Consider the following 22,740-nt stretch of genomic DNA (forward strand, 5'->3'; position numbering starts at 1 on the left):
CTGCCATTTATGGGCTCTCTAAGAGTAAGAATTTTTGTTTCATTTGGAGCAAGAAAAAGAACAGATTATTCAAAAGCTTGACAATTATAGAGGATGATAATGGGGCCAGAGCACTTTTTTTCCATGTCACTATGAAGATGGCATATATTGTATCTTTTCTCTTAAGAACTTACTTCACTGGTAAATCTGCAGCAAAGATGAGTGCGGCAAATTTCTGGGGGAAGGTAGCTTTTTTAAAAAAAAAAAAAAAACACTCAAAACACACATATAATAAACCTGTTAAAACCAGGCTAGTTGTAACTGCTGTGGGGGTAAAGTGCAAGATTGTTCACTGAGCTGCAAATCCATTTCCTTTTCGCTAGGGAGAAAAAACCCACATGTCAACATTAAACATGCAAGACTGAAAATGTCAAGGGAAATGCAATGACTGTCTCATTTTCTTTGCCACGGTACCACATCTTTGTTTTGTTGAAGAAGCAGATTTTTTATTTGCAGAACGTTAAGACCACTGTTGGCAGGCAGCTTCCAGGAGTTAATTATAAGAGAGCTGCACTTGGAGGCAACCCTCTGCCTCTCTCTCTCATTCAGTGCCTGAGGTTGTTAGGAGAGTGGCTGCAGCTGTGAGTCCTGCAGTTCCCTTTGACCATGAGGTATGTCTCGGGATCGGGTCTGGCTTGAGGGGCATGTATGCAGTCTGTACTGCTGACTGCAACTGGAATTAGTAATTTGAGCAATGTTTGTCGTTCTGTTTTGTTATATGTAAATTCGATACCTGAAATGAGCAAGAGAAAGCAAGCAGCTGAGTAAGGTTTGCCTGCTTCTATCTGAAAGCCTTCCACTGTGGTTCAGGGAGGGCTGCTTCTGAGGTTTTATTCTGGACTTCTGTTTTAAACGTACTGTCGTTCAAGTGGCAGGACCAAAAGGCCGTGGTTTTCCTCGCTATAGGAGTGAGGAATGCTGCTCGTGCTTCCTTATGGGGCTTCTCTAGGCAGTTTAAAAAACAAAACCAAAATGTGCCTGAAACTCTCCGCATTTTCCTAAACTGTGACTCCTGCTGTGCAGATTGCTGGTGCTTCTGACCTGCTGAATGTTGGAGCTAAAACAAAAAATACACCTTGCTCTCTCTCTTTGACAGAGTTTGGCACACTTTGAGGGAAATAGAGGAGCAGTATTTTGGCACAAGTGCGCGCGCACACACATGTATGCAYGCCCTGATGTTTCATTTCATCTTATGAAGTGGCTTACAGCATGCCTGAGCCCTGGGGCATTAGCCAGAGAATCAGGCTGGAACTGCATGATGTTAGAAACCAATCTGGCTAAATGATTGCAAATGGAATATAAATGGTGTATAGAGAATCTATATTTTTAACAAGGATTAGATGAAATTTCCCTCTTGCTAAATGATTATTAATACTTTTGCCTGGTCAGTCTGAGAATGGAGAAGTGTGTTTTGGAAACTGTGTTTAAAGTGCTTACAACTGTATTTTAAACTGACTACATTTGTTTTAATGCAGTCAGATTAGCAGAGCTACTATTTAAAACTGACATTTTTAATTCTGAATGCAAATGGACCTTAGTGTCCTTTTTTTGTGAGATGCTTTGTTAGCCTCAGATAGTTGGAATACTTGCATGTGATTTGCTTTTTTCAAAAGAAAAGATTCCCTGTATTTAGAGATGCAAATAGTACCTTGTCTTCAAAAACRCCGGCTGTTTTCCTGGAAGACAAAGCTATTTTTATGTTGCTTTATTTCAGCAGTTCCTGTGTGCTCACCAGCAGCTTTTTACTGACATTCTCTGTGGATCTAAAAGATACCAATGAAAGGAAACTTTTGTTTACTTCCTTCGCTAAAAGCCTAGTAACACCTGAACTGATGGGCGATTTTATTTTTTTTGAATAAGTAAATAGGTTAACTAGCAGAGTGCAGTTTTGCATTAGTGTTTGCACAAAAGTTCAACAGACTGTTAGCTTTAATTCACTTGTTCCTTGAACATGAGGACACTCATTGCTACCTTAAATATTTGCCCTGATTGTGAGTCAGGTCAAACACGCAGGTCTGTCSTATAAGAAACTGCTACTGGTCTGTGTGTCAGTAGCACAGCTTTTAGAAGAGATTTCTTTGATTCTGCTTTAAACATCTGGAGAGACAAAGAATGTTTGACGGGGTCTTGYGTTGCTGCTAAAAGTTGGAGCAGGGAAGTTTTTTTTCTTTTTTTTTAATCACTTTCTAAAAGCTGGAGAAGTCAGAGTGAAATTGGTAAGTATAAAGCTTTATCTCCCTTTATAAACGAAAGTGCTTTCGCTTCGGCTGTGGTGGCCGTCCTGATAATTACATTACGTAATATTTACTCTCCCCTTCCGAGTTAAATCCTTTTTTCCGTTTTGCGAGCAATATTTGCATATGTATTTCTCAGCTGCATTGACATGCCAGATGCACAGCGGTAGCTGTCTCCGCCTGCTAATCCTGCAATAACATTCTGGTGACCAAATTCAATGGCCCTGCGCAGCGCCTCGAAACAGCTGATTGCTGACTAGGGAGGAAAAAAAAAAGAACCCAGCGAATCTCATTGCAGCTCTCTGCTGCATCCCTATCCCACAATCCCTTGCCCGATTTGCTGCAGTCTTTCCACACGGGCTGAGTGAGAAAAAGATGTGCTAAATAAAGATTGATTGGTTTGAATCCTGAAGGGGTCTCCCACTTGTAAATGACCCGGGGGAAAAAAAAAATTCATGACGACTTCACTGGGCCTCCTCTTATTCTTCCATTTTTCTTTCCACCTGTCCTCTTCGTGGAATGGAGCATCATTCCTTAGATCACAAAATACGTTGTGCATCTAATATTGACTGTGCTATGACAGGGAATCTTAAGCAATTTTACGCATGAGGCTCTTAAGCTTGAAATATTAACAGATGATGTTTTGTTCGTTTGGATTACTACGGAACCGCCGCTCCGTCCCTGCAAGGATTTTATCCTCAGCACTGCATTGATTAAGCTACTTATCTACAAAGATGGGTAGGTCTAAAATGCTCAAGTTTGCTCAGTGTTATTCCTGGTGGCTGCTGCTGGGTTGCTCCTTCTGTCTCGGCCCCCAGTAGTTCGTTATAATTCTGCATGCTGTAAGAATGAAGAGGGTTGCTGTGCTTTAGACAACGAGGCACCAGGCTGATTGAGGAGTGGGAGAGAAAGGAATGCAAATTTAGCTTATCAAGCCTTTCGTACAAGAGGGCCGTGTGGCGGTTATGATTATTAATTTGCTCAATGTGTTCTGTGTCGACTGCTTTTGGGGCGGCTGCTATAATCTCAGCTTGAATCTCTTTCTTTTCTTTTCTTTTTTTTTTCCAAAGATGACTGGCCAGGCAGTGTATTTGGTTTAAAGAGTTTTACCCCCAGCTCCCCCAAGCTTTGAAGCAACGTTATTGAGGTTCCCCACCCTTTCTTAYGGCTCTCCAGGCCTAACCGTTCCTTTGCAAACGTTGCCATTGGAAACCTATTCATTCATAATACATGAATAGACCCTCTGGGTTGTGAATACCATTGATAAGAAGAAGATGAACAAGCGGCGAGCAATTTGTTCTCCTCGGGCTGTACTTTGAGGCTGAGTCTCGTTGCCGTTCTGGCTGGGTGGGGTTCGGTGATAGCAGCGGATCTTGTAACAGAGCATTCTGCTCTTTTAGGAATAAATCCTGGGAATAAAACAGGCAGCYGTAAGCTTTCCCAGGGTCTTTTTCTTGGCCGGTCCGTGGAGTCTAATAGAGAACTCGATTCCTGCTGAAGAATTCCAGAGCTTGCTTCAAGAGACTTGTAGAAGGGGTGCGCTTTCCTATTAAATGGCRCTATCAATTTAAAACAACTCTGTGGGAACGGTTATTTGCTGTGCTGTAGCATTTTTTCCCCCCGCTTTCCTAAATCTGTAGGAAGTTGGTTTGTTTTGGGTGGGGCGGCAGCCCGAGACCCTCGTCCCCGCAGGGAGGCCCGCTCGGAGCCGGGCTTTGCGCCGCCTCCCAGAGCCATTGTTTGCTCCTCTTTGCTGGGTAGAGCAGAGGGAGCGAAAACGGATAAACGTGTCTCCAAGCAGAGAGAGAACAACATCCTTCTCGGGACTGCTGGAAAGATAACAATCCTCGAGTGGGTGGCAAAGGGTATACTTTTCAGAGGCCTTTTCTGCACTTGATTTGGCAAACCCCAACTAGGTTTCGAGGGTGGGTTCCTTGGAGATAAATGGGTGGGGTTTTATGTCTTGTTTGGTGCAATGCTTCATATACTTCTGGCTTTAAGAAGTGCAAATATATGGAGATTTGTTTCTTGTATCTTAACTTACTTTCAAAGCTTTTGCTTTGGCTGGCTTTTATCAGATTGAGAGACAATACAAACCTCCAGAAAAATTTCTAGTAGTTTCTCAGTTCAGAAGATTTTACTATATAAAAGAATGCTTTTCTTGTAAAAATTGTATTACTTTGCTAAATCTCCCACGGCTAGCACCTCTGAAACTTAAGTTACTGTTTTGAGGAATTGCTGCTACCGCTGTAACAAATCAAAATAAGTTCTATCTTTAGCCAAATTCAAAAGGACCACCTAAAGCTTGCAGCTTCTCCCCAGTCTCTGGTTATATAGTTGCTTGCACTGAGACAGTGGGCAAAATCATCACTTCCATAGCTACATCCCATTAAGCAGGATTGCATCAAAGGTGAAGTTGGCTGAATGAGATTGCAGAATCAGGTGTTCAATCTGGAAAATGACRTATTTTAGAAACTTTAAATTGAACCACTTGTTTAAGGTGTTATTATACCATGTAGTGGCCAAAGCTTGAAGAACAAATTCTGTTTTCAGGCGCGTTTTTGTAATTCGTTTACGCGTGATTCACGTAAGCAGAGGGGATAAATGGCAGGCACAACCAGCTAAACGCCAAATATTAAAAGCACTTATTTTYGAACTCTCAGAAATGGTTTATTTCCCTGATGAAGATAAAAGTGTGAACATTTGAAGATTAAAGTGACTAGGATGAGATCTGTGTATGAAACACTAAGAATCTGATCTTACAATGAGATCGGGGGAATGTAAGACAAGGGTGAAGATCTAATGATACGATTTTTTTCCCCAGATAACAGGAGTCTTTCTTGTATAAACACTATTTGCTGGTGTGACTGTTCTTCATGGCAGAAAGATGAAATAATAGTGAATCGTCTATTTGATTCCTAGAGAATTGTTTCTTAWTGACAGACAGCATTCACTGGAAAGCTATTTTTTCGTATCCTTAAGTAAATTTTTTTTTGTTTTTAATAGTCTGCGCTTAGTCTATATGAAAAATTATATTGTTCATAACCTACCTATGTCTAGTTTGGAAACTGCTTTTGAGAAGAAGTCTTCCTGTTTCTGATTTTCTTGCCTCTTTTGTTTGGTTAAACACCCTCCTCCTCAGAAATTTGGGGAAGGAGAGTGGGAGGCAAGTGGAGCCGAATCAATAGTGAAATAATTTTTCTTTTGAAATACATCACTAAAGATCTCCATGTTGTACTGCCCAATTAGTGAATAYGTTAATGCCCGTTTGGTAGTCTCTTCTTTCTACTCTCATCTGCCAAAGCTAGATATTTTGGTTCCACTTTTTTGTAAAACTATTTTTAACTCAAGCTTTTAAAAAGTAACATAGCTTCATAATTGATCTCCTAGGGTTTTTGTGTATGAATTATAGCATTTAAATAGGTTAAATTAATTTATGTTTATGTAAAACTAGCAGATGTTTCACTTATTTCACTTCCTTCCCCATAATAAGTTAACAAGTGATTAATTCTGAAATAACACATTTTTGGTTCATGCACAAACATTGTGTTTTAAGACAGTTGTAGCTTAACCCCGTTTTTCCAAAATGGAAACAAAAATGCCCAGCATATAAATTTTATGCATCAAGTTACCTGTCAGTTACTGCTTTGGGGTATTTTAGTTGCGRGTAACTTTCTGCTGTGGTGCTGGTGCAGCGGTGATCCGCAGGGATCTGTTTTCAGAGGAGTCAGTACAGCATGTTCCATAATCATCGGCGTTACACTAGGAACAGTCACTTGTGCAATGGAGCAAGTAAACCATTCCTGCCTACCTGTGCAGCTAAACGCCCAGCTCAGGAAGAACGTGTGTTGAGCTCCACCGGATTCATGTGCCTATGCGTTCAGCGCCAGAAGGAGAGCAGAGCTACTGCCACTTACAAAATTTGGTGGACCATGAAAATCTCTGTGGAAGCTGGGTGACCTTTGAACAAGCACAGTCAGCATCTGCAGCAGATGGCCAAACTAGGCCTAACCCAAATACRAAATGAATGGAAATGAATGGCTAAAAACTAGGGTGGAAAATGTTTAGGGAGGAAGTGACTATCTGAGGAGGAATCTCTCCGGTGCAGGAATGAAGCTGGGCTGGCCACTCACCAGGGGAAGGCGACTGCGTTCCTCCCTGGGCTCAGCAGGACCCACAGAGGTGGGTGCCCAGGCAGAAGCTACAGTGRGGTTCCGGGGCTGCAGGGAGCAAGCCTGCACCTCCGAATGCTCCAGCCCTGAGCGACACACCTTGATAAAACGCTCATGGTGAAGAGCTCTTGTTAGGCTGCCCTACCGGGGCCTCTGCTTGTCCCAGCAGGTTTTCCTGTTCTAACAGGCAGTTTACTTTCCTCTGTGGTTGTTTCCTTTCTTGTCCTCCCTGCTTTTCTCTTTATACATATTAATCCTGTTATACATATTAATCTTGTTATCTATAAACTGTGCATCCGGTTGAGAAGAAACCAAAATTTTTCTGTGTGCCTTGTTACAGGACAGGAGGAGATCCCAGGCTGCTGGATGTTCTTACAGCCTGCAATTTGAATTGTCAGCTGGTAGACATTTTCTTTCCCATTTATTTCATTTTCTTTATACYGGGCTTATGAAGAGACTTCAGCCATGGAAGCATGACTCTTACTATTCTTTCTGCCTAGAATGCTATTCTTCTTACATTTGTTGTGTGGACATGCAACATATATCCCTCACCCTGTCTTTGCTGATTCTGAGCAGCTATTATTCCTGTCTGATGAATGAGATGGYTGCCTCTTCTATGCCAAGTTTATTTTATTCTGAAGATTCCCAYCTCACCTGCTCCTGTTGTTGATGCAGAATTGAGCACTCCCTTCCCTGGGGCTGGTTTGTTTTGAAGCTTCCTTTTCGGGGGCTTACTAGAGTCCAAACCTACTCTATCTTTGGCTTCACCTGGACTGATAAGGAAAAAATGTTAGGTGAACTGTTTTCAAACWCCCTGTGACATGGCCGTTTGACAGTGGCTGCTGCAGTTCCAGTTTAAGCATTTTGCCAACTATATTGTGGACTTAAGAAATTCTGTGTTTGTTAGCACTGGCTGAACCTACAGTTGCAAGAACATTTTTATCAAGGGCTGTCTTTAAAACCAGACAGCCTTGTAACTCTTACAGACCTGAGGCAGTACGCCTTTCCAGAACGTCTGCTCGGAAAGAGGTGTCGACTGTTTCCCAGGCTCTCAACAGTGACAAACCATTTTAAAAGCTTAATTCACCACTGTTTTGTTTTTATATAGAAATACAGATTCCTGCATTGGGATGAAACATGAGTGGATGGGTTGTTGATATTGTTATTTCATGGAATTTATGAGCCATTTTTCTTCTTCCCCCCCCCCCTTCACCCCTTCCAGCAGTGTGCAGGGTAGAAGGGAACAGGACCCATATGTCAGTGGTCTAGGATGGCCAGTGAAGGCTCAAACATCCCAAGTCCTGTGGTCCGTCAGATTGACAAGCAGTTTCTGATCTGCAGCATATGCCTGGACCGTTACAAGAACCCCAAAGTACTTCCCTGCCTGCATACTTTCTGTGAGAGGTAAGATCTTTTCCCATGTTTACAATGAGATATTTGTGTCTTGTAACTAGCACAGAGCTTTTGCCTTCTTCAGTGAATAGTGACTTTTCTCTTTACTTGCAAAAGTCACCTTAAGGCTTGATAAAGTTTGGGAAGATTGGAGAGGCAGCAGTGTAGAGGAGGACTGTTATTGATAGTGGACAATTAGAAGAGACAGCAGCAGAGTATTTTGAATACATTCTCCTTTATGCAAAAGTAAATAAAAAATAAATCTAATGAAACTAATGACTGTTGTTACACCAGTGTAAAAAGTGGTGGCAGTCAGAATTTGGACCTCAAATTAATAGTCTCAAATTTATACTGATTAGTCTGTAATTAGAAGCGATAAAAACGTTTCTTTGTTGATTTACTGAGCAGAGAATAATTATCCCATCCTTTAATGTCCAAGGGTTAGATATGATGTATGCATTATTAATAGCCAGTGATTAAGTGTCTTCATTATTCTGGAGCTTCGTTGACTGAAGTGGAAAAACTCTCTGAAAAGACATGTGGAAAAACAGCAGCCTGCCTTCTACTGTATTCAGCTGAGTGAATTGAACATAGCTAGTGATACTTTTAATGCTATATTATCTATCAAACTGCAGAAAGAATACATCATTTGCAGAAAAGTTAGCTGAAGAATTATTCACTAGAGATCTTGATCTGATGATGGGATGCAACTCCTTGGGCTATTGAATAGCAGAAGAATTATAAATGGTACTTCATTTGAATGCTTTGTTCAGGARATTTCTAACTCTTTGTTAGAATTGCAGCATACATGTCTAATTTTATAGGATGCAAGAAAAATGATTGATCTGTAAGTGTATCAAGTGAAATGATCCTTTGTAGAAGAACAGCAAATCCTGACGTCACTGAAGTCAGCAGTGAAACTCCCACTGAAATCAATGAAGTCAAGGTTTTGCCATCAAGTCTTAAGTTTCTTGATTTCAGTTCGTGTCTAAATCCTAAGGTCAGCTTCTGTTTTTTACTGTAATCCTCTTACGCTGATCTGGTTATGGAGAGATGTGGGAAGAACTCCTCTGGTGTAGTGCTGGTCTGCAAAGCCTAAGCTCTCCTCTTGCAGGGCCCTCACTGGGGAGGCAGGAGGAGTGATGCCAAGGGAGGATGAAGAGTGGTGCCAGCAAAGCGCTTGGAAAGGGATGAGAGCCGCCTGGCTGTGTGGGGTCACGCTTTCTTGGTTGGCATCTCATGAACAATTTGGCGTAACGCTGCTSCCCTCTTAGACTCCTGAAGAACTGTATTCTGCAAAGCTCCCTGTGTTTAGAGTACTGTATTGAATTGYCAGCTGCGGTCAGATGTTGCATGTCCAGCAGCTGTTTCTTGATTTCAAGGCCAAATGGGGCACTGTCACCTCTGATGATCTCCTGTGAGATCATCATATTTCTTATTGATTACAGAACTTCCGTGTCAGACTTGTATTTTGTGAGATTTAGTTTCTTTTCTTAAAAAAGAAATTGAGGAAAAAACCCTCAACACAGAACTACGATAAAATGGGACATGCATCTCTGTATAGCAAAGAGCAAAGCAGAATGAACTCTGTTGATTTTGGGGAAACTGCCAAATAACTTTCCTAATTGAAATAAATGGAAAAAACTTCCATTGGTTTYATTGAGACCACATTAATGAACTGCTACAAGTTAATAAAGAAGAGCCCATTGGAAAAACAAAGGTCAGCCACCGGTTAGTTGGTTGAAGACAGACTCGAATACTTGATACAGGAATTTCATATCTGTCAAACGTGATCTGATAGTTTGCCATTTTTGCTCTCCTGAAAGCAGGATGTAGGATTTTTCAAAGCATGGAAAGCATTCTCAGTAGAACAGATGTCTCAAAGAAAGACATATAACTCACAGTGATGTCAGCTTATTGATCTTTTTTTTTTCATGTGGCAGGGGAAGTAAGATTTAAATGAAAAAATTCCCCATGATCATTTTTACTCCTGAAGCACAGAATATGCTTYACCTTTCCTTTTAAAAGTAGGGATAGAACTATTTCAAATCCGTTTGTAAATTCAGGGGTTTCTTTTTCCCTTTGATGATAATTTCCCTCTTTCTTTCTCCCCCTCTATCTCCCTTCCCAAWAGGTGCTTACAGAATTACATTCCAGCCCATAGCTTAACCCTTTCTTGCCCCGTGTGCCGCCAGACCTCCATTCTGCCAGAGAAAGGGGTTTCTGCGCTCCAGAACAACTTCTTTATCACCAACCTGATGGATGTCCTGCAACGAACGCCAGACAACAGCATAGAAGAGTCCTCCATCTTGGAGACTGTTACTGCTGTTGCTGCAGGCAAACCACTCTCGTGCCCTAATCATGATGGAAACGTAAGTGAGACAAGCTGCTGTGATATGTACAATKTACCGATTGCAATGGATATTTTGTTCTAAATGTATAGCGAGGAATGGGAATCACAGTACTACTATAATTTTATGTGTCGGAAAACACAAATGACTTCTTAAAATTAACAATACTCAAATACTCTTAGAGCATCTTAAAATAATCAAGATACTATTTCATCTTACCAGTCACCTTGGATGATACTGTCTTTTAACATGTGATCAAAATTGCTTTCCTGCAAGCCCAGTGTCTTGTGCCTTTGCCTCTGAGATGAGACCCTGTAGAYCTAACTAGATCCTTGCAGACCTAACTATTGCTGTGGTAACCTGTGGGTTCATTTAGGTGGTATGTGTCAAACGTGAGCTTAACTGACCTGCACGCTGACCAGTGAGATCTGAGACAGTTTCAAAAGCCATATGAGTATGTTAACGTAACAAATAAGAAAGCATTCTGGCTCAGAATGCCTAGCACCTCAGTAACACGCTTTTGGGTCACCACAGTCTAGGAACAGAGCGAGCTCTGTTTACCTGCAGTGTTTTGCGTAAGTGAATCTCAGGTAGCAGTTCTCGGAGACTCCAAAGAAAACTACTGGTCTTCACTTCCCCCTCCCCACCCACCTACTTTTTTGTCTAGCATCCCACCTGCCCAATGCGCTCTTAAATGATATCCGTGTATTCATTGGCAAGTACCCCCAAACTGAATAAGCATCTAGTATTCCTGTATTATTACAAGAGCAGCTCTACTTTCACTGCTTTCTTCGGCATTTTCAGTACTTAACCTGCATAGTTTCATGGTAAGTATACCAACTCCTCTTTCACAGCCAGGTTTGTACAAGAGCACAAGTAGACCATCTTGCAGAACTGAGCCACACTGTGTTGTGAACTGAATGTCATGCTTGTATGCAAGCCAAKAAATTTGTGCCAGTATTTTAAGAACTTTGAGGACTGTTTTATTTGATACTCAATTTAAATACTAGCTTATGGGGATAATTTAGTTGACAGGTTTTGATTGCTCCTACAGGGGAGCAATCAAAGTTCAGTGCCCTTTCCTTACTGGCCTGCTGGGCTTAGATTGACTTGTAGAACTGATTTGCTATATACTGATTAATGAGTAACTAGTAGACTTTTTTTTTTTTCCCCAGTGTGTGCTATACCTATGTATGTGGAGTGGTTATTGATTAATATAGTCATTCTTAGGTTTTATTTATGTTTTATTTGATCCCTAAAAATGAATCATAGCTCTTCTCTGATACAGCATTGATGATGGGAGCTATTTGATTGCCAAATGCATTAAAAAAAGAGAAAGAAGATGTTACTGGATTTGTATTTACCCTATCTGCTGATGACTGTTTAGATGTGTTGAAATAAATCCATTAGAAGAAACTGTTTTGCTTATAATTAAAATTGGGCCACCTTATACCTCTCTGAGAATTCCYTTCTGTGGGAAGGTGGGTTTGTAAGTCCTCTAAAATAAACTTACTTGACTTACCTTGAAGTATGGCGTGCCTCTTAGGATGCCTAGCAGGCTTGTAAAGCTAGTGTGATGTGAGTGCCTAACCTTTCCTGACTAAGTCCCTGGAAGGGTTGGAGGGAGACTGAAGATCACCTGAAGTCAAAGCTTCCTAAGCCAGGAACTGAAAAGCTAAGGTGCACCCACCAGCCCTTGTGATGGGAGGAGCTGAGATAAGCTCTCGGGAGAACAGGGCAGGGTGGGCAGGGCAGGCTGACAGGCACCTTGGGCCTGCCTGAGGAAATTACCTTCTACCAGCTCCAGGGTGCACTSTGTGGGAGGGCACTGTGTGGCAAGGAGCAAGTGCCTGGTGGCCAGCAGCTTTGCTGGAGGGTCGGGGTGTGAGAGGGGGCTGAAAGGGTAGCTGGAGGAGAATACCTTCAAAGGACAGGCAGTCTTTTTGTAGTGAACCGTCTCTTCAATATTTTTTTACATATTATTTTGGATGTAATTCTATTCAAAGTCGGATCAGTTGTATTTTTATGATTAAGGAAAAAATAATATCAAATATAAGTAAATATTGGCAGATTTTCTTTATATTAATTTTGAAATTAGCTTCTGTTTAAACAAGTCTTTCCAATCTCACCAGTGATGATGCATTTAAACCTCTCTGATTCAAAATAGGTAGAAACTGATGCACAGTTATTTTTCATTAGCTTGCCTGTCTCGCTGTAACTTAAACCTCCTCAGGCACTGTAGATAAGATGCTTTCTCTTCCAGTTGGCCTCTTATTCCCACCACTTGCTTTCTGAGTGTGTATCCTATTTCTTCTGCAGCACATCCTCTATTGTAGCTTCCTTATCGTGTGCTTTTAGGATAAATGAAACTTAGCTCGTAGTATCTTAGCATGAGAGACTGTTTCCTATGCTTGAGCTATAAATGGATACTTACTCATATTCACCCAACACAGAGCCTGAAAATATGTCCTTGTGAAATTAGGATAATATGGCACATATACCGTGGAACTTTTGAACTTGGCAGTATATTCTTATGTTACATTTACACAGTAAAATAAGATCAGCTGTATTCTGAGGTGCCAAACACCTGCAGCTTGTGTTGGGTATAAGAATCTAGATTTGGAAATTTTGGTCTACAGTCTTGTAGGGCGAGGAACAGCCAAGATGGTGAAGGCTGTGGAAGTGTAGGTCCATTTACTGTATTATATGTAATGAGTGGTATAGCCTCTTCACAAGTGCCTATTCTGAAAAATCTGTTTTGGAGTTTTATTTAAATTACAAGTGAAAGCCTGCTTGGATCCCAGGATCCATGCTTTTACAAGTGCCTATTTTCTGCCTATAGAGTGTAACAAGAGAGCATACCTGATATTAAATTTAAAGCCTATAACAAGAGAGCACACCTGATATCTTGCTAACTTGTGCTCAAAAGGTAACAGAATAGCTTGGCAATTTGACAGATACAAGATTTTGTCTAAAACACATTTCCTAAACTTGTGCAAGTGCTGCTTACTGCCTGTACTTCTCTTAGAAAAAATATGAAAACTTGATGTTCTGATGAAGTGAATTCATTTCCATTTAACCTTGTCTTTTCCCCTCACCTCTGTACTGCTGAGTATGTCACTTGTGTATCCCGTTGAACTGTAATCTAGATTTTTTCTATACTTTGCAACTTTCAGTATGTCATTTAAGCTAAATAAAAAAGTCAGAATGTCTGACATAGACCTTTAATGAGCATTAGACCTAATAAACTGAGCTCTTCACTGACAAAACATTTTCCTGCCTCATGAGGTACATTAATACAGTCAGGAAAGAGTAATGTGTCCCTGATATAGTCATATCTACCGGAACCAGAAAGTCATACAGGGGGTTTTGGTGGGTTGCTTTTTGCAGGTAAGCATGTTTAATTCGTGAGTCTTAAAATTTTTTCTTAAAATGTTTAAAGTTTAATGGCTACTGCATGGGTAAGGTAAAAGYGATCACTTTACAGGACAAAAGCTTAGGTTCTAAATTTAGTGTGGTGCCTGGGAAGTGCAGTCAGGTAACCCAAGCTTATTGTTCTAGAAGCCAGAACATACAAAGGCAAGGTACACACTAGTCCTGGGCCAGAGGAACTGAGCACGTGTGTGAGATGAGGAAGAGGTTTGGTAAAGAATAAATGCCTCCTTTTTTCTCTGGACTGCTGTTTTAATTCAAACAAATAGAAAGCAGAAGATGGAGAATGTGATTATTCAAATGTGATTTTAGATAAGGGCAATTTAGGATTGCTGAGAGCCATTTTTTGGGGACCTGAACTCTGAAGGGCTGGAATTAATGTACCTTGGCTTTGTGAAATCTATTTCAGAAGTGCATGCATCTTTCATTAGTCAAACTTAAAARTTTCTATGTACTCCGTTAAATTACAGTAGTGAAGATATTTGTAGGCCTATAGCTAGATCCTGGTGCTGAATTATGCTTGTCTGGTTTAAGGTGGAGTCAGCGGRTGGGGTCTTGAAAGCAGTGGGTATTAACCTACTGATTGCAGCTGATGGGCATGTTGGAAAAGAAGGATGAGGCAAAGAATTTTTTTTTTAATCTCAAAACATTAAAAGAAATGAAAAACTTTCAGGGAATGTCATAAAATTTGAAGCCCATGTTGTGGGTGGAGAGGAGAAGATACCTGTCTGTAGTTAGAAATAAATGTGAAAGAACAAAATATATGAAATCTTAGCCGAGTAGGAAATGCTTGACAAAATCTTAGGAAATCAGCTTATCTGGACACTTTAAACCTAAACTATATCAATATTAACTTTTTTTTCTCCTTCAGCTATGGCATAATCCAAAGACTTTCATGGGAAATGAAAGCTGCTTCACTCAAAACATTTTGAATTTGACTAAGGCAAAAGATACAGTCAGTTGCTTTCTGTCACCATTCTGGTTTAGGTGATTCTCTCGCAATTGAATAGAGGAAGAAAGTTGATAAGCATAAACTTCAGTATGCCAATGAGATGCTTTCTGTCTTATGTATGTTGTCACAAATATAATGGTGTTTGTTAATGAGGTATTCAAAAAGAAATGGAAATTTTATATTAATCTAATCATTATATCCAAAGATTAAAAATACTGAATAATCAAAGAGCTTCCTAAAATATCTTGAACCATAAGCATTAAACTGTCAGGAGGCAGAAAGATGAACTTTTGATGCTGCTCTGAAAGAAATGAACCTTTATGATCATACAGAAAGACTTAGTTTCCTATTTGTTTTTTTTTTCATTTTGGTTGGTTCTAACTGCAAATGTTTGTAGCCTTTGTAAAGAATTTAAATTCTAAACTCTATTTAACTCACTTTCTCTGTGCACTTTGAGATTGCACTGTATCTTAGTGCCAAAGTAACTGTCAGAACTCAAGAGGGTCTACTACCCTGAGATCCCTTAAGTCTCAGTTACTGGAGTAGTGGTGGTTGCCATGGGTATAAGTAATTCCTTTCATTTAAATGGGTTACTTTTTTCCTCCCTTGCTAATATAGTTTATCTTACACGATTTGTTTTGGGCAGCTTTCTAATTTTCTCTGAAGTGGTTTACACAAATGGCCAACAAATGGCTAAACCCACATTGCCCATGAGCCCTGTATCTGTGAGTTGAGATAAGAAGGAAGAATGGGAATAAGAAGGAAAGGAGCTTATCAGAGGAAAATTCCTGCTAATACTAATAGCCACATGCAAATCTGGATTCTTACTTCCCCCTCCTAATTCTCACGATGTCCTGGAGCAGCCAGCTATTTTGCATGATGCCTTTACAGGCCCCCTGGCTCACCTGAAAATAGCCAGTTCTACTCTTCCTTAGAAACCTTCTTGATTTCACCAGCATCTCCAGTCATATTTGTGTTAGAGGTCCAAGTGTGAAAAGCATGGGCCAAGCTATTCAAGATTCTGATGCTGTTCTCTGAATGCAAGACCAATGTTTTGCTTTGAAGCACTTAGTATGAGCTTCCTTTTACACTCTTTAAGAAGCCTAAAATGCTTTGTGCTAAAGACCTTCTAGCTGTTTAAAAAATAAAAATAAAAATAAAAAATCTCACACTGAATTTGCATATATGTGCATTGATTTGACTAACATATGATTTTGGGCAAACACTTTCCTGTTTCATTCTCTTCATGAATATTTTCAGATTTTAGGGATATTTATTGCATGTAAAAATCTTTTTTTATATGCAGACAACATTTTACTGTATTCATAACAAGTTGAAACCATCTCCTACTTTTTCAAGTGTAGATCAGGCCTCTTATAATCTTACGTATGAGATTTTAATGGTTTTAAGGGATTAGTAATGGGATATGGAGCTTTTCCCCTGCAGTGTGTTYGTTCATTTAGGGTGCTTTTCTGTAGCAAGTGAACATGGTGTTTGGTTGTCTCGGTTAATTTCATGTTGCAGAGGTGACCCTGTTACAAAAACAGTGTAGGCTGACACTGTATTTGGTAGTCCCTCCAGGGAGAATAGGGATTGAGTTGGTGGAGGACTTGAATGCCTTGTTCTTCAAGTGAGTTGTTACATGTTGAGGGACAACAAAATTTACTATTATTACACAATACTCGGATGATGTTAGGGCCAGCCATTGAGGTCCAGCACTGCATTTCTCAGTTTGCTCCTCTAATGTTTCCTGATAGAATAAAATGCATTTAAAACAGGGTTTTGATATGAAATCTTGTTAAAATTTACTGCTTAAAAGATGTGTCTGTTATTTTTACATGTTTGCTCTCTTAGATACCAGTATTTGTTCCATGYTGAGCTGTAATCTCAGAGTTTGGATAGTAACATGCTCAGGGCCCAGTAAGATGTGTTTTAAGTGATGCTACTCCTGCTACATTTGAATTTAGAGTTGTGCATGTTTCCAGGTGATGGAATTTTACTGCCAGTCCTGTGAGACAGCCATGTGCCGGGAATGTACAGAGGGAGAACATGCAGAGCATCCCACAGTCCCACTCAAGGATGTGGTGGAACAACACAAGGCTTCCCTTCAAGTCCAGTTGGATGCTGTCAACAAAAGGTATAGAAATTCCACTGATTATTTTTCCATTTTTAGTTTTACCATTGGTTTCCTGTGTTACCTTGGGTAGATGTTCTAGTGTGCTTGTGCCGTGGACCTTTACCTACAAAATAGGGATAGTGAGGATGGTATAAGGATAAAATCCACCATTGAGTGTGATGCATTGAGGGATTAGAAAAAAGAGAAGATTCTACCTGTCTTTTTCAAAACAGAGGCCAGACCTTTCTTAGGGATTAGAAATGAAAGTGATTTCCAAAGCAGCAGCATAAAACGTTAAGGAGAGAGCTGCAAGCCAGTCATGAATTTCATAATAAATAAATAATACTGTATGCTTAAAGTACAAGCTTTACTCTGGCAGAAAGGATTAAAAAAAAAAAAAGTGGGATAGATCCCACTATCTATCTCGGTAGATATATGTATATAAGGGACAAAGGGTCCAAGGCTCTTGGCTGGAACTGCTTGGAGCCTAATAGATTTCCACAAGAGAGGGCTCTGGCTTCAGCCTTATTTTATCAGACCAAAACCACTATGTGGTTGTAATAGGAATGAATTTACTTCTGGGAAATGATTGAGTTTAAAGACAGCCTGGTGATGAGATTGTTTCATCAAAAGATGTCAAGGCAAGGGCCAAYGTTTAACGACTTTTGAAACTGCAGTCTTTGTAATTTAATCCCTCCCTCAGGCTTCCAGAGATCGACTCAGCACTTCATTTTATATCTGAAATCATACATCAGTTAACCAATCAAAAGGCTAGCATTGTAGATGACATTCATTCCACTTTTGATGAACTCCAGAAGACTTTAAATGTGCGAAAGAGCGTGCTGCTTATGGAACTGGAAGTGAATTATGGCCTTAAACACAAAGTAAGATGCATGTTTTGTTTCAATGAAAAGCTATTAATGTAATCAGCTAGTCTTTAAAAATGATGCAGGGCACCAGTTTGATGAATTGTGTCTGAGATCCAGATCCAGAGAGAATGTTGTCTTCCCGAAATCAAGTGCTGCAGAGCCTTGCTTGTAGGTGTCCAACCTCCAGACTGGAATCCAGACCCCATATGGGCCACTAGTCCTGTGTGTGCAGTGTGCTGGGATCTGATATAGCCAATGCACTGAGCAGATGTTTGCCTAAAGCCAACATGCTTGATGTGCAGTTGCCAGTAATGGAGCACGAAGGATAAGTTTTAAATCCTTGGGCTGAAATCCCATGAACCCTCCCATGAAGACGCAGCCAAACAATTCTTTCCCAAAGAACTAAGTAAGGCTTACTATCACGCTTTAAAGCACAGTTTTCCTTGCAGATGCCTCGTAATGTATTTCATGTTAAAGTGTATGTGAAACACAAACAATGCAGGGACATCTCATTTTCCCAGGAGAATACAGAGAGCGATAACTTCCAGAACTGTGTTAACTCATTCACTTCCTATCTGGCTGATCTTGCATCTTGCATATTTTCTCCCTGTACCATAGTCTAGGCCTCACAGGAAGAAGAGGGAAATCTTCCCTTTTTCAAAGAGGTGGTAGCCTAGTGACTAGGGCTTTTGCCTAGGAGTAATGAGCCTGAATCAAGCAAATGAAAGAATTTAACTGATTTCTTTCTGGGCACCAGTAGGGCTGTTTATATAAAAGAAGGATCTCTCCTTTCAAGTGTCCTTTAAAAGAAAGTAGCATCAACCATTGTAATTTGTGCCTGATAATACTGGTGTCTTTGGGCATTCTCTGAGATTACCAAGCAGACTGAGCTTATCTAAATGGTTGAAGTGGAAGAACAGTGCATTCCTGGAATCAGAGCAAGCCTAATGATTAGGAAGGTACTACTTCTACTAGACCTGTGAAAACTGAAGAATTCTAATATACGCATAAGATAAGTAACTTCAGGTATGTAGAGAGCCCAAAACCCTGAAGGCAAAGTTTAGTCATCTCCTGCTAAGCAGCAGCTGAGCAGCTTTTTAGCATCAAAACTTTGGACTTAGGTCCCAAATTCATCTAAACCAATCACAGATGATGTCACCAAATATATTTTCTTGCACACCCTGAGTATGTTTTCTTGTAAAGTTCCCATAAGATGAATTATTATGTTAAATTGTATTATTATTATTTAACAGGACACTTTTAGGCTATTTTTAGGATTTAGGAAGCTCACATTTTACAAATTGTGCATATACACATAGTGAAAGAAGTATTTTCCTGTCCTTTGTGTAAAAGAGAGAGACTGGGATTGGGTTTTATACTTGAATGAGTAGTAGGCCCTTGAAATAATTCAAAACTATCATTCCAGTCATCAATTTTGCAAAACTGAAGAAAAGAAATGGGCTACACATCACTAAAAGAAAGCTGGCCATTCAGTGTCAGTTGTCCAATGGACTGACAGAGGCCTTGTTTAGAATATTTTAAACTTATTTAAAATATTAGTTATGGTAGGAATATTTTCCATTTGTGTAATGAAATAAAATGATATTGAGACTATAATGRTTTTAAAATATAGTTGCAAACTCTATTCCTCCACAGTTTGTGGTTTGTTATTCTGGGCATATGGGTTTTTGTCATCCTAGCTATGCTATCGCTTTAACTCCTTACATCCTGGAATAAGGACAAGACATAAAAATGCTTTCTATTGAATTTTGAGACATTCTTAGATACATACAAAATGTGATAACTTGAAATTTCAATTTGGACATGAAATTTCTTGTTCATTCTGGCTTTTTTTTTTCCAAAATATTTCATGTTGTTGTCACTTTCCCATATGTGTAGGTCATCACCTGCATTTTCTGCAGTAGGTGTAGAAGAAGCAACTAACTTTTAAAATTCAGAAGAAAAAAACGCCCTTAGAGTATGGTATCATTACATGGTGTATAGCAGCAACAGAAGAACAAACAAGCTAACAAGAATAGTTCATAGTAATAGATGCACTAAATCTTTAATTTTAGTTTAGAATCAATTTTAAGGTTTCTAAAATATTTATTTTATGGTGAAGGTCAACAAAATAACTTCTYTGCTGTATAGTAATGCCAGCATCCTAGTTCTTCTCTGCAGGAGAAACATAGCAAATATGTGATCCAGTTCTTTGGTTTGAGGATTTTGTTTGGTTTGAGGATTTTGTCAGTAGAAGGTATTGGGGAGGTGGCTGGAACATTTGGGCTTTCTAGGCTGCGATGCATTTCTGTATGTTAGGTTGTTATAATTTAGGGGTCTTTTTCCAGTTCATTATAAATCTGTTTTTTAAAAAAATGTTAGCCTTGTTCCCAACCCAAACCTAACAATTTTGAGGTCAATACTGTCCTAAGAATTTTAGATTAAGGGCCAGTGCTGCGCATATAATAAAAGCTATGCTTCATACTTAAATATAGAGTGGCAACTTGCTGCCCACCAAAATTGCAGGCTACTCAGCCCAACTCTTCCCATTTTCCTCAACCCATCTTCTACATTTTGCTGTATTGCCTGCTGAAACTGGAGAATCAACTTTCCCATTTCTGCTGAGGAGACTTTTCCTTTCTTCACTTATTCTGACTATAAGATTCGTTATTTCCCTCAGCATGGAAGGAAAAACTTGAGTGCCTTCTGATCCATCTCTGTATAGGATCCACCCAAARTTTCTCTTGGCTCTGAAAAAGTGGAAGTCCTTTCTGGAGCCTCCCTGTTAATGGGCCTGACAACTCCAAAATATCTCTATGCTCATAACTCACTTCCCATTAACCAGCTCATTAACTGTGACTGCTGAGAGGCAGATGGATCAGGGCTCAAACTTCTCCTTTTTTTTTAAAAAAAAAAAAAGCATATGGGGCAAAAAAATTCAATCTAGTGTGACAATAGATCCGTGAAGCCCTAAAGACCAAAAAAGGGGCGTATTGCTTTGGGTAGCCTCATAATACTCCAAGAACATGCCGTGCTATTGGGTGTAGGGAGTCAGCAGAGTACCTTTTCTAAAGTGAAACTTTTGAAATAAAGCACTATAAAGTTTTCTGTAAAGACCTTCATATGTAAAGAGTGCTGCATCTTGTTAGCATAGGTGTTAGTGATGRTGCTAATCTGGTATTTGGCAATGCATACAGGTCCTCCAAACACAGCTGGATACCTTACTTGAAGGACAAGAGAGCATTAAAAGTTGCAGCAACTTTACAGCCCAAGCCCTCCACCACGGCACTGAAACAGAAGTTCTGCTGGTAAAGAAGCAGATGAGTGACAAGCTAAATGAACTGGCTGAGCGAGACTTCCCACTGCAGCCCCGTGAAAATGATCAGTTGGACTTCATAGTAGAAACAGAAGGCCTGAAGAAGTCCATTCACAATTTGGGTACTATTTTAACCACCAATGCAGTTGCCTCTGAAACAGTCGCCACAGGTGAGGGACTGAGGCAGACTGTGATCGGACAGCCCATGTCTGTCACCATTACAACGAAGGACAAGGATGGGGAGCTCTGTAAATCTGGGAACGCTTACCTCACTGCTGAACTGAGCACACCTGATGGGAGCGTAGCGGATGGAGAAATACTTGACAATAAAAACGGCACTTATGAATTTTTGTATACTGTTCAGAAGGAAGGGGACTTCACTTTGTCACTGAGACTTTATGATCAGCATATTAAGGGCAGCCCATTTAAACTTAAAGTCGTCAGATCGGCAGATGTATCCCCTACTACTGAAGGGGTTAAGAGGCGTGTTAAATCTCCTGGCAGTGGTCACGTGAAGCAGAAGGCGGTGAAAAGACCTGCTAGCATGTACAGCACTGGCAAAAGAAAAGAGAATCCCATTGAAGATGACTTAATCTTCAGAGTAGGTAGGTGGCTTGTCTGCTAACTGTTGACATATTTAAAAATAGTTCAGGGAAACTGGGTAAAAAGTTCTAGAAAATAAATTATTTTAAGATTAAAACTATATGTATCCATGTCGTGATAAATGGAACAACCTGGTAGTATCTTTAGGCTTCTTGACTTTTGTTCACATGTACGTTTTAGAAGTACATGCTTGGGAAATGCTGTTTACAACAAACATAATTGGATTTTGGGTTGAGAAATACGTGCATTTGATTTGGATATTTTACCTCCTCTGCGCTCTATTGGGCATCATGAGATGGCAATATCAGAAGATTATTGCTTCAGATTAGATTGCTTCTTTAAAAGCAAGAAGGAAACTTCTCTAAAATGATTGCCCTAAAAATAATCTAATTAATCTAACCAGGAACTATACATGCTAAATCTGTGACCATATGTAGTTATTTTGTCAACATAGGACAAAGTTAAGAATTCCTTTATCTGTATTTTTCAATATCTAAATATGTTTGGTATATACAGACTTTGTATCAGAAAATGTATTTAGCTAGCATGCTTTGCATGCTAAAGAGGACAGCACCATGCAAGCATTGCACGGAGCTACTCATAAAATGACCAGCCTTTCCTAAATGACCAGTGTATTCCCTTGTTAGATAAAAATGACCCCATAAATAAAACAATTCAAAGATCGTTTTTACAGAGGAGATGATATCCTGGTTTATTGTCACTAAGGCTAAGTTTTATGGAGAATCCTGGGTCAAACGTTAGAAGATGCAGATCTCATCGTATTGAAGTTGAGCCAGCCCTGCTCAGTAATAACCACACTTTATGTTCCAAAGCTTATGGGTGGCTTTTATTAAACAAAATTAGTAGCCAGATGCTGTCCTTCCTCTAGCAGGTGGGTATTCTTGTTGCAAAAGGTGTTGCTGTAGTGCACCAGCAGGACTTCGCTAGCAGTCTCCCTTGCGCTGGGCAGAGGAATCCACCTCGGGCTCCCTCTCGAAGAGAGCAAGCTGTGGCTCCTCCCAAGTGTAGTTTCACTACTGGAACTAGTAGGAGGGCAGAGAGGGTGAGTATAGACATAGCCTAAATCTTTCCAGGGTTTTGTTCAGGGGCAAGTTTAAACATAACAGTTAACAGCATCTGAACCCTATTTAGAAAGAGCATCACTCTGTTCTCTTCTGGAGCTACGATGACATGTTATACGCTAGCAAAAGAAGAGGCTGAACAGACAGATGCAGCTAGAGAAGGTCTCTGTAGGTTTGTGCTG

The 22,740-nt window shown here is 40.0% G+C and overlaps 1 protein-coding gene across 10 annotated transcripts in view; it reads left to right on the forward strand.

Moving 5' to 3' along the window:
- The window catches only part of TRIM2 (tripartite motif containing 2), a 92,837-nt gene that overhangs the window by 43,761 nt on the left and 26,336 nt on the right, over nucleotides 1-22,740 (forward strand). For 7 of the 10 annotated variants that reach the window (XM_085300643.1, XM_085300636.1, XM_085300635.1 and 4 more), the window contains exons 2-6: nucleotides 7,668-7,849; nucleotides 9,972-10,209; nucleotides 16,558-16,709; nucleotides 17,392-17,572; nucleotides 20,755-21,478. In XM_085300643.1, coding sequence (XP_085156769.1) covers nucleotides 7,716-7,849; nucleotides 9,972-10,209; nucleotides 16,558-16,709; nucleotides 17,392-17,572; nucleotides 20,755-21,478 — 1,429 coding nt within the window. In that variant the 5' untranslated portion in view covers nucleotides 7,668-7,715. Of the gene's footprint in view, nucleotides 1-571; nucleotides 651-2,235; nucleotides 2,256-7,667; nucleotides 7,850-9,971; nucleotides 10,210-16,557; nucleotides 16,710-17,391; nucleotides 17,573-20,754; nucleotides 21,479-22,740 lie in introns of those variants that run through there. The other 3 variants (XM_085300637.1, XM_085300641.1, XM_085300638.1) reach the window with 3 other exon arrangements.

The sequence above is a fragment of the Rhea americana genome, unplaced genomic scaffold, assembly GCF_003343005.1.
Source record: "Rhea americana isolate MKP2758 unplaced genomic scaffold, rheAme1 scaffold_167, whole genome shotgun sequence".
Lineage (NCBI taxonomy): Eukaryota > Metazoa > Chordata > Aves > Rheiformes > Rheidae > Rhea > Rhea americana.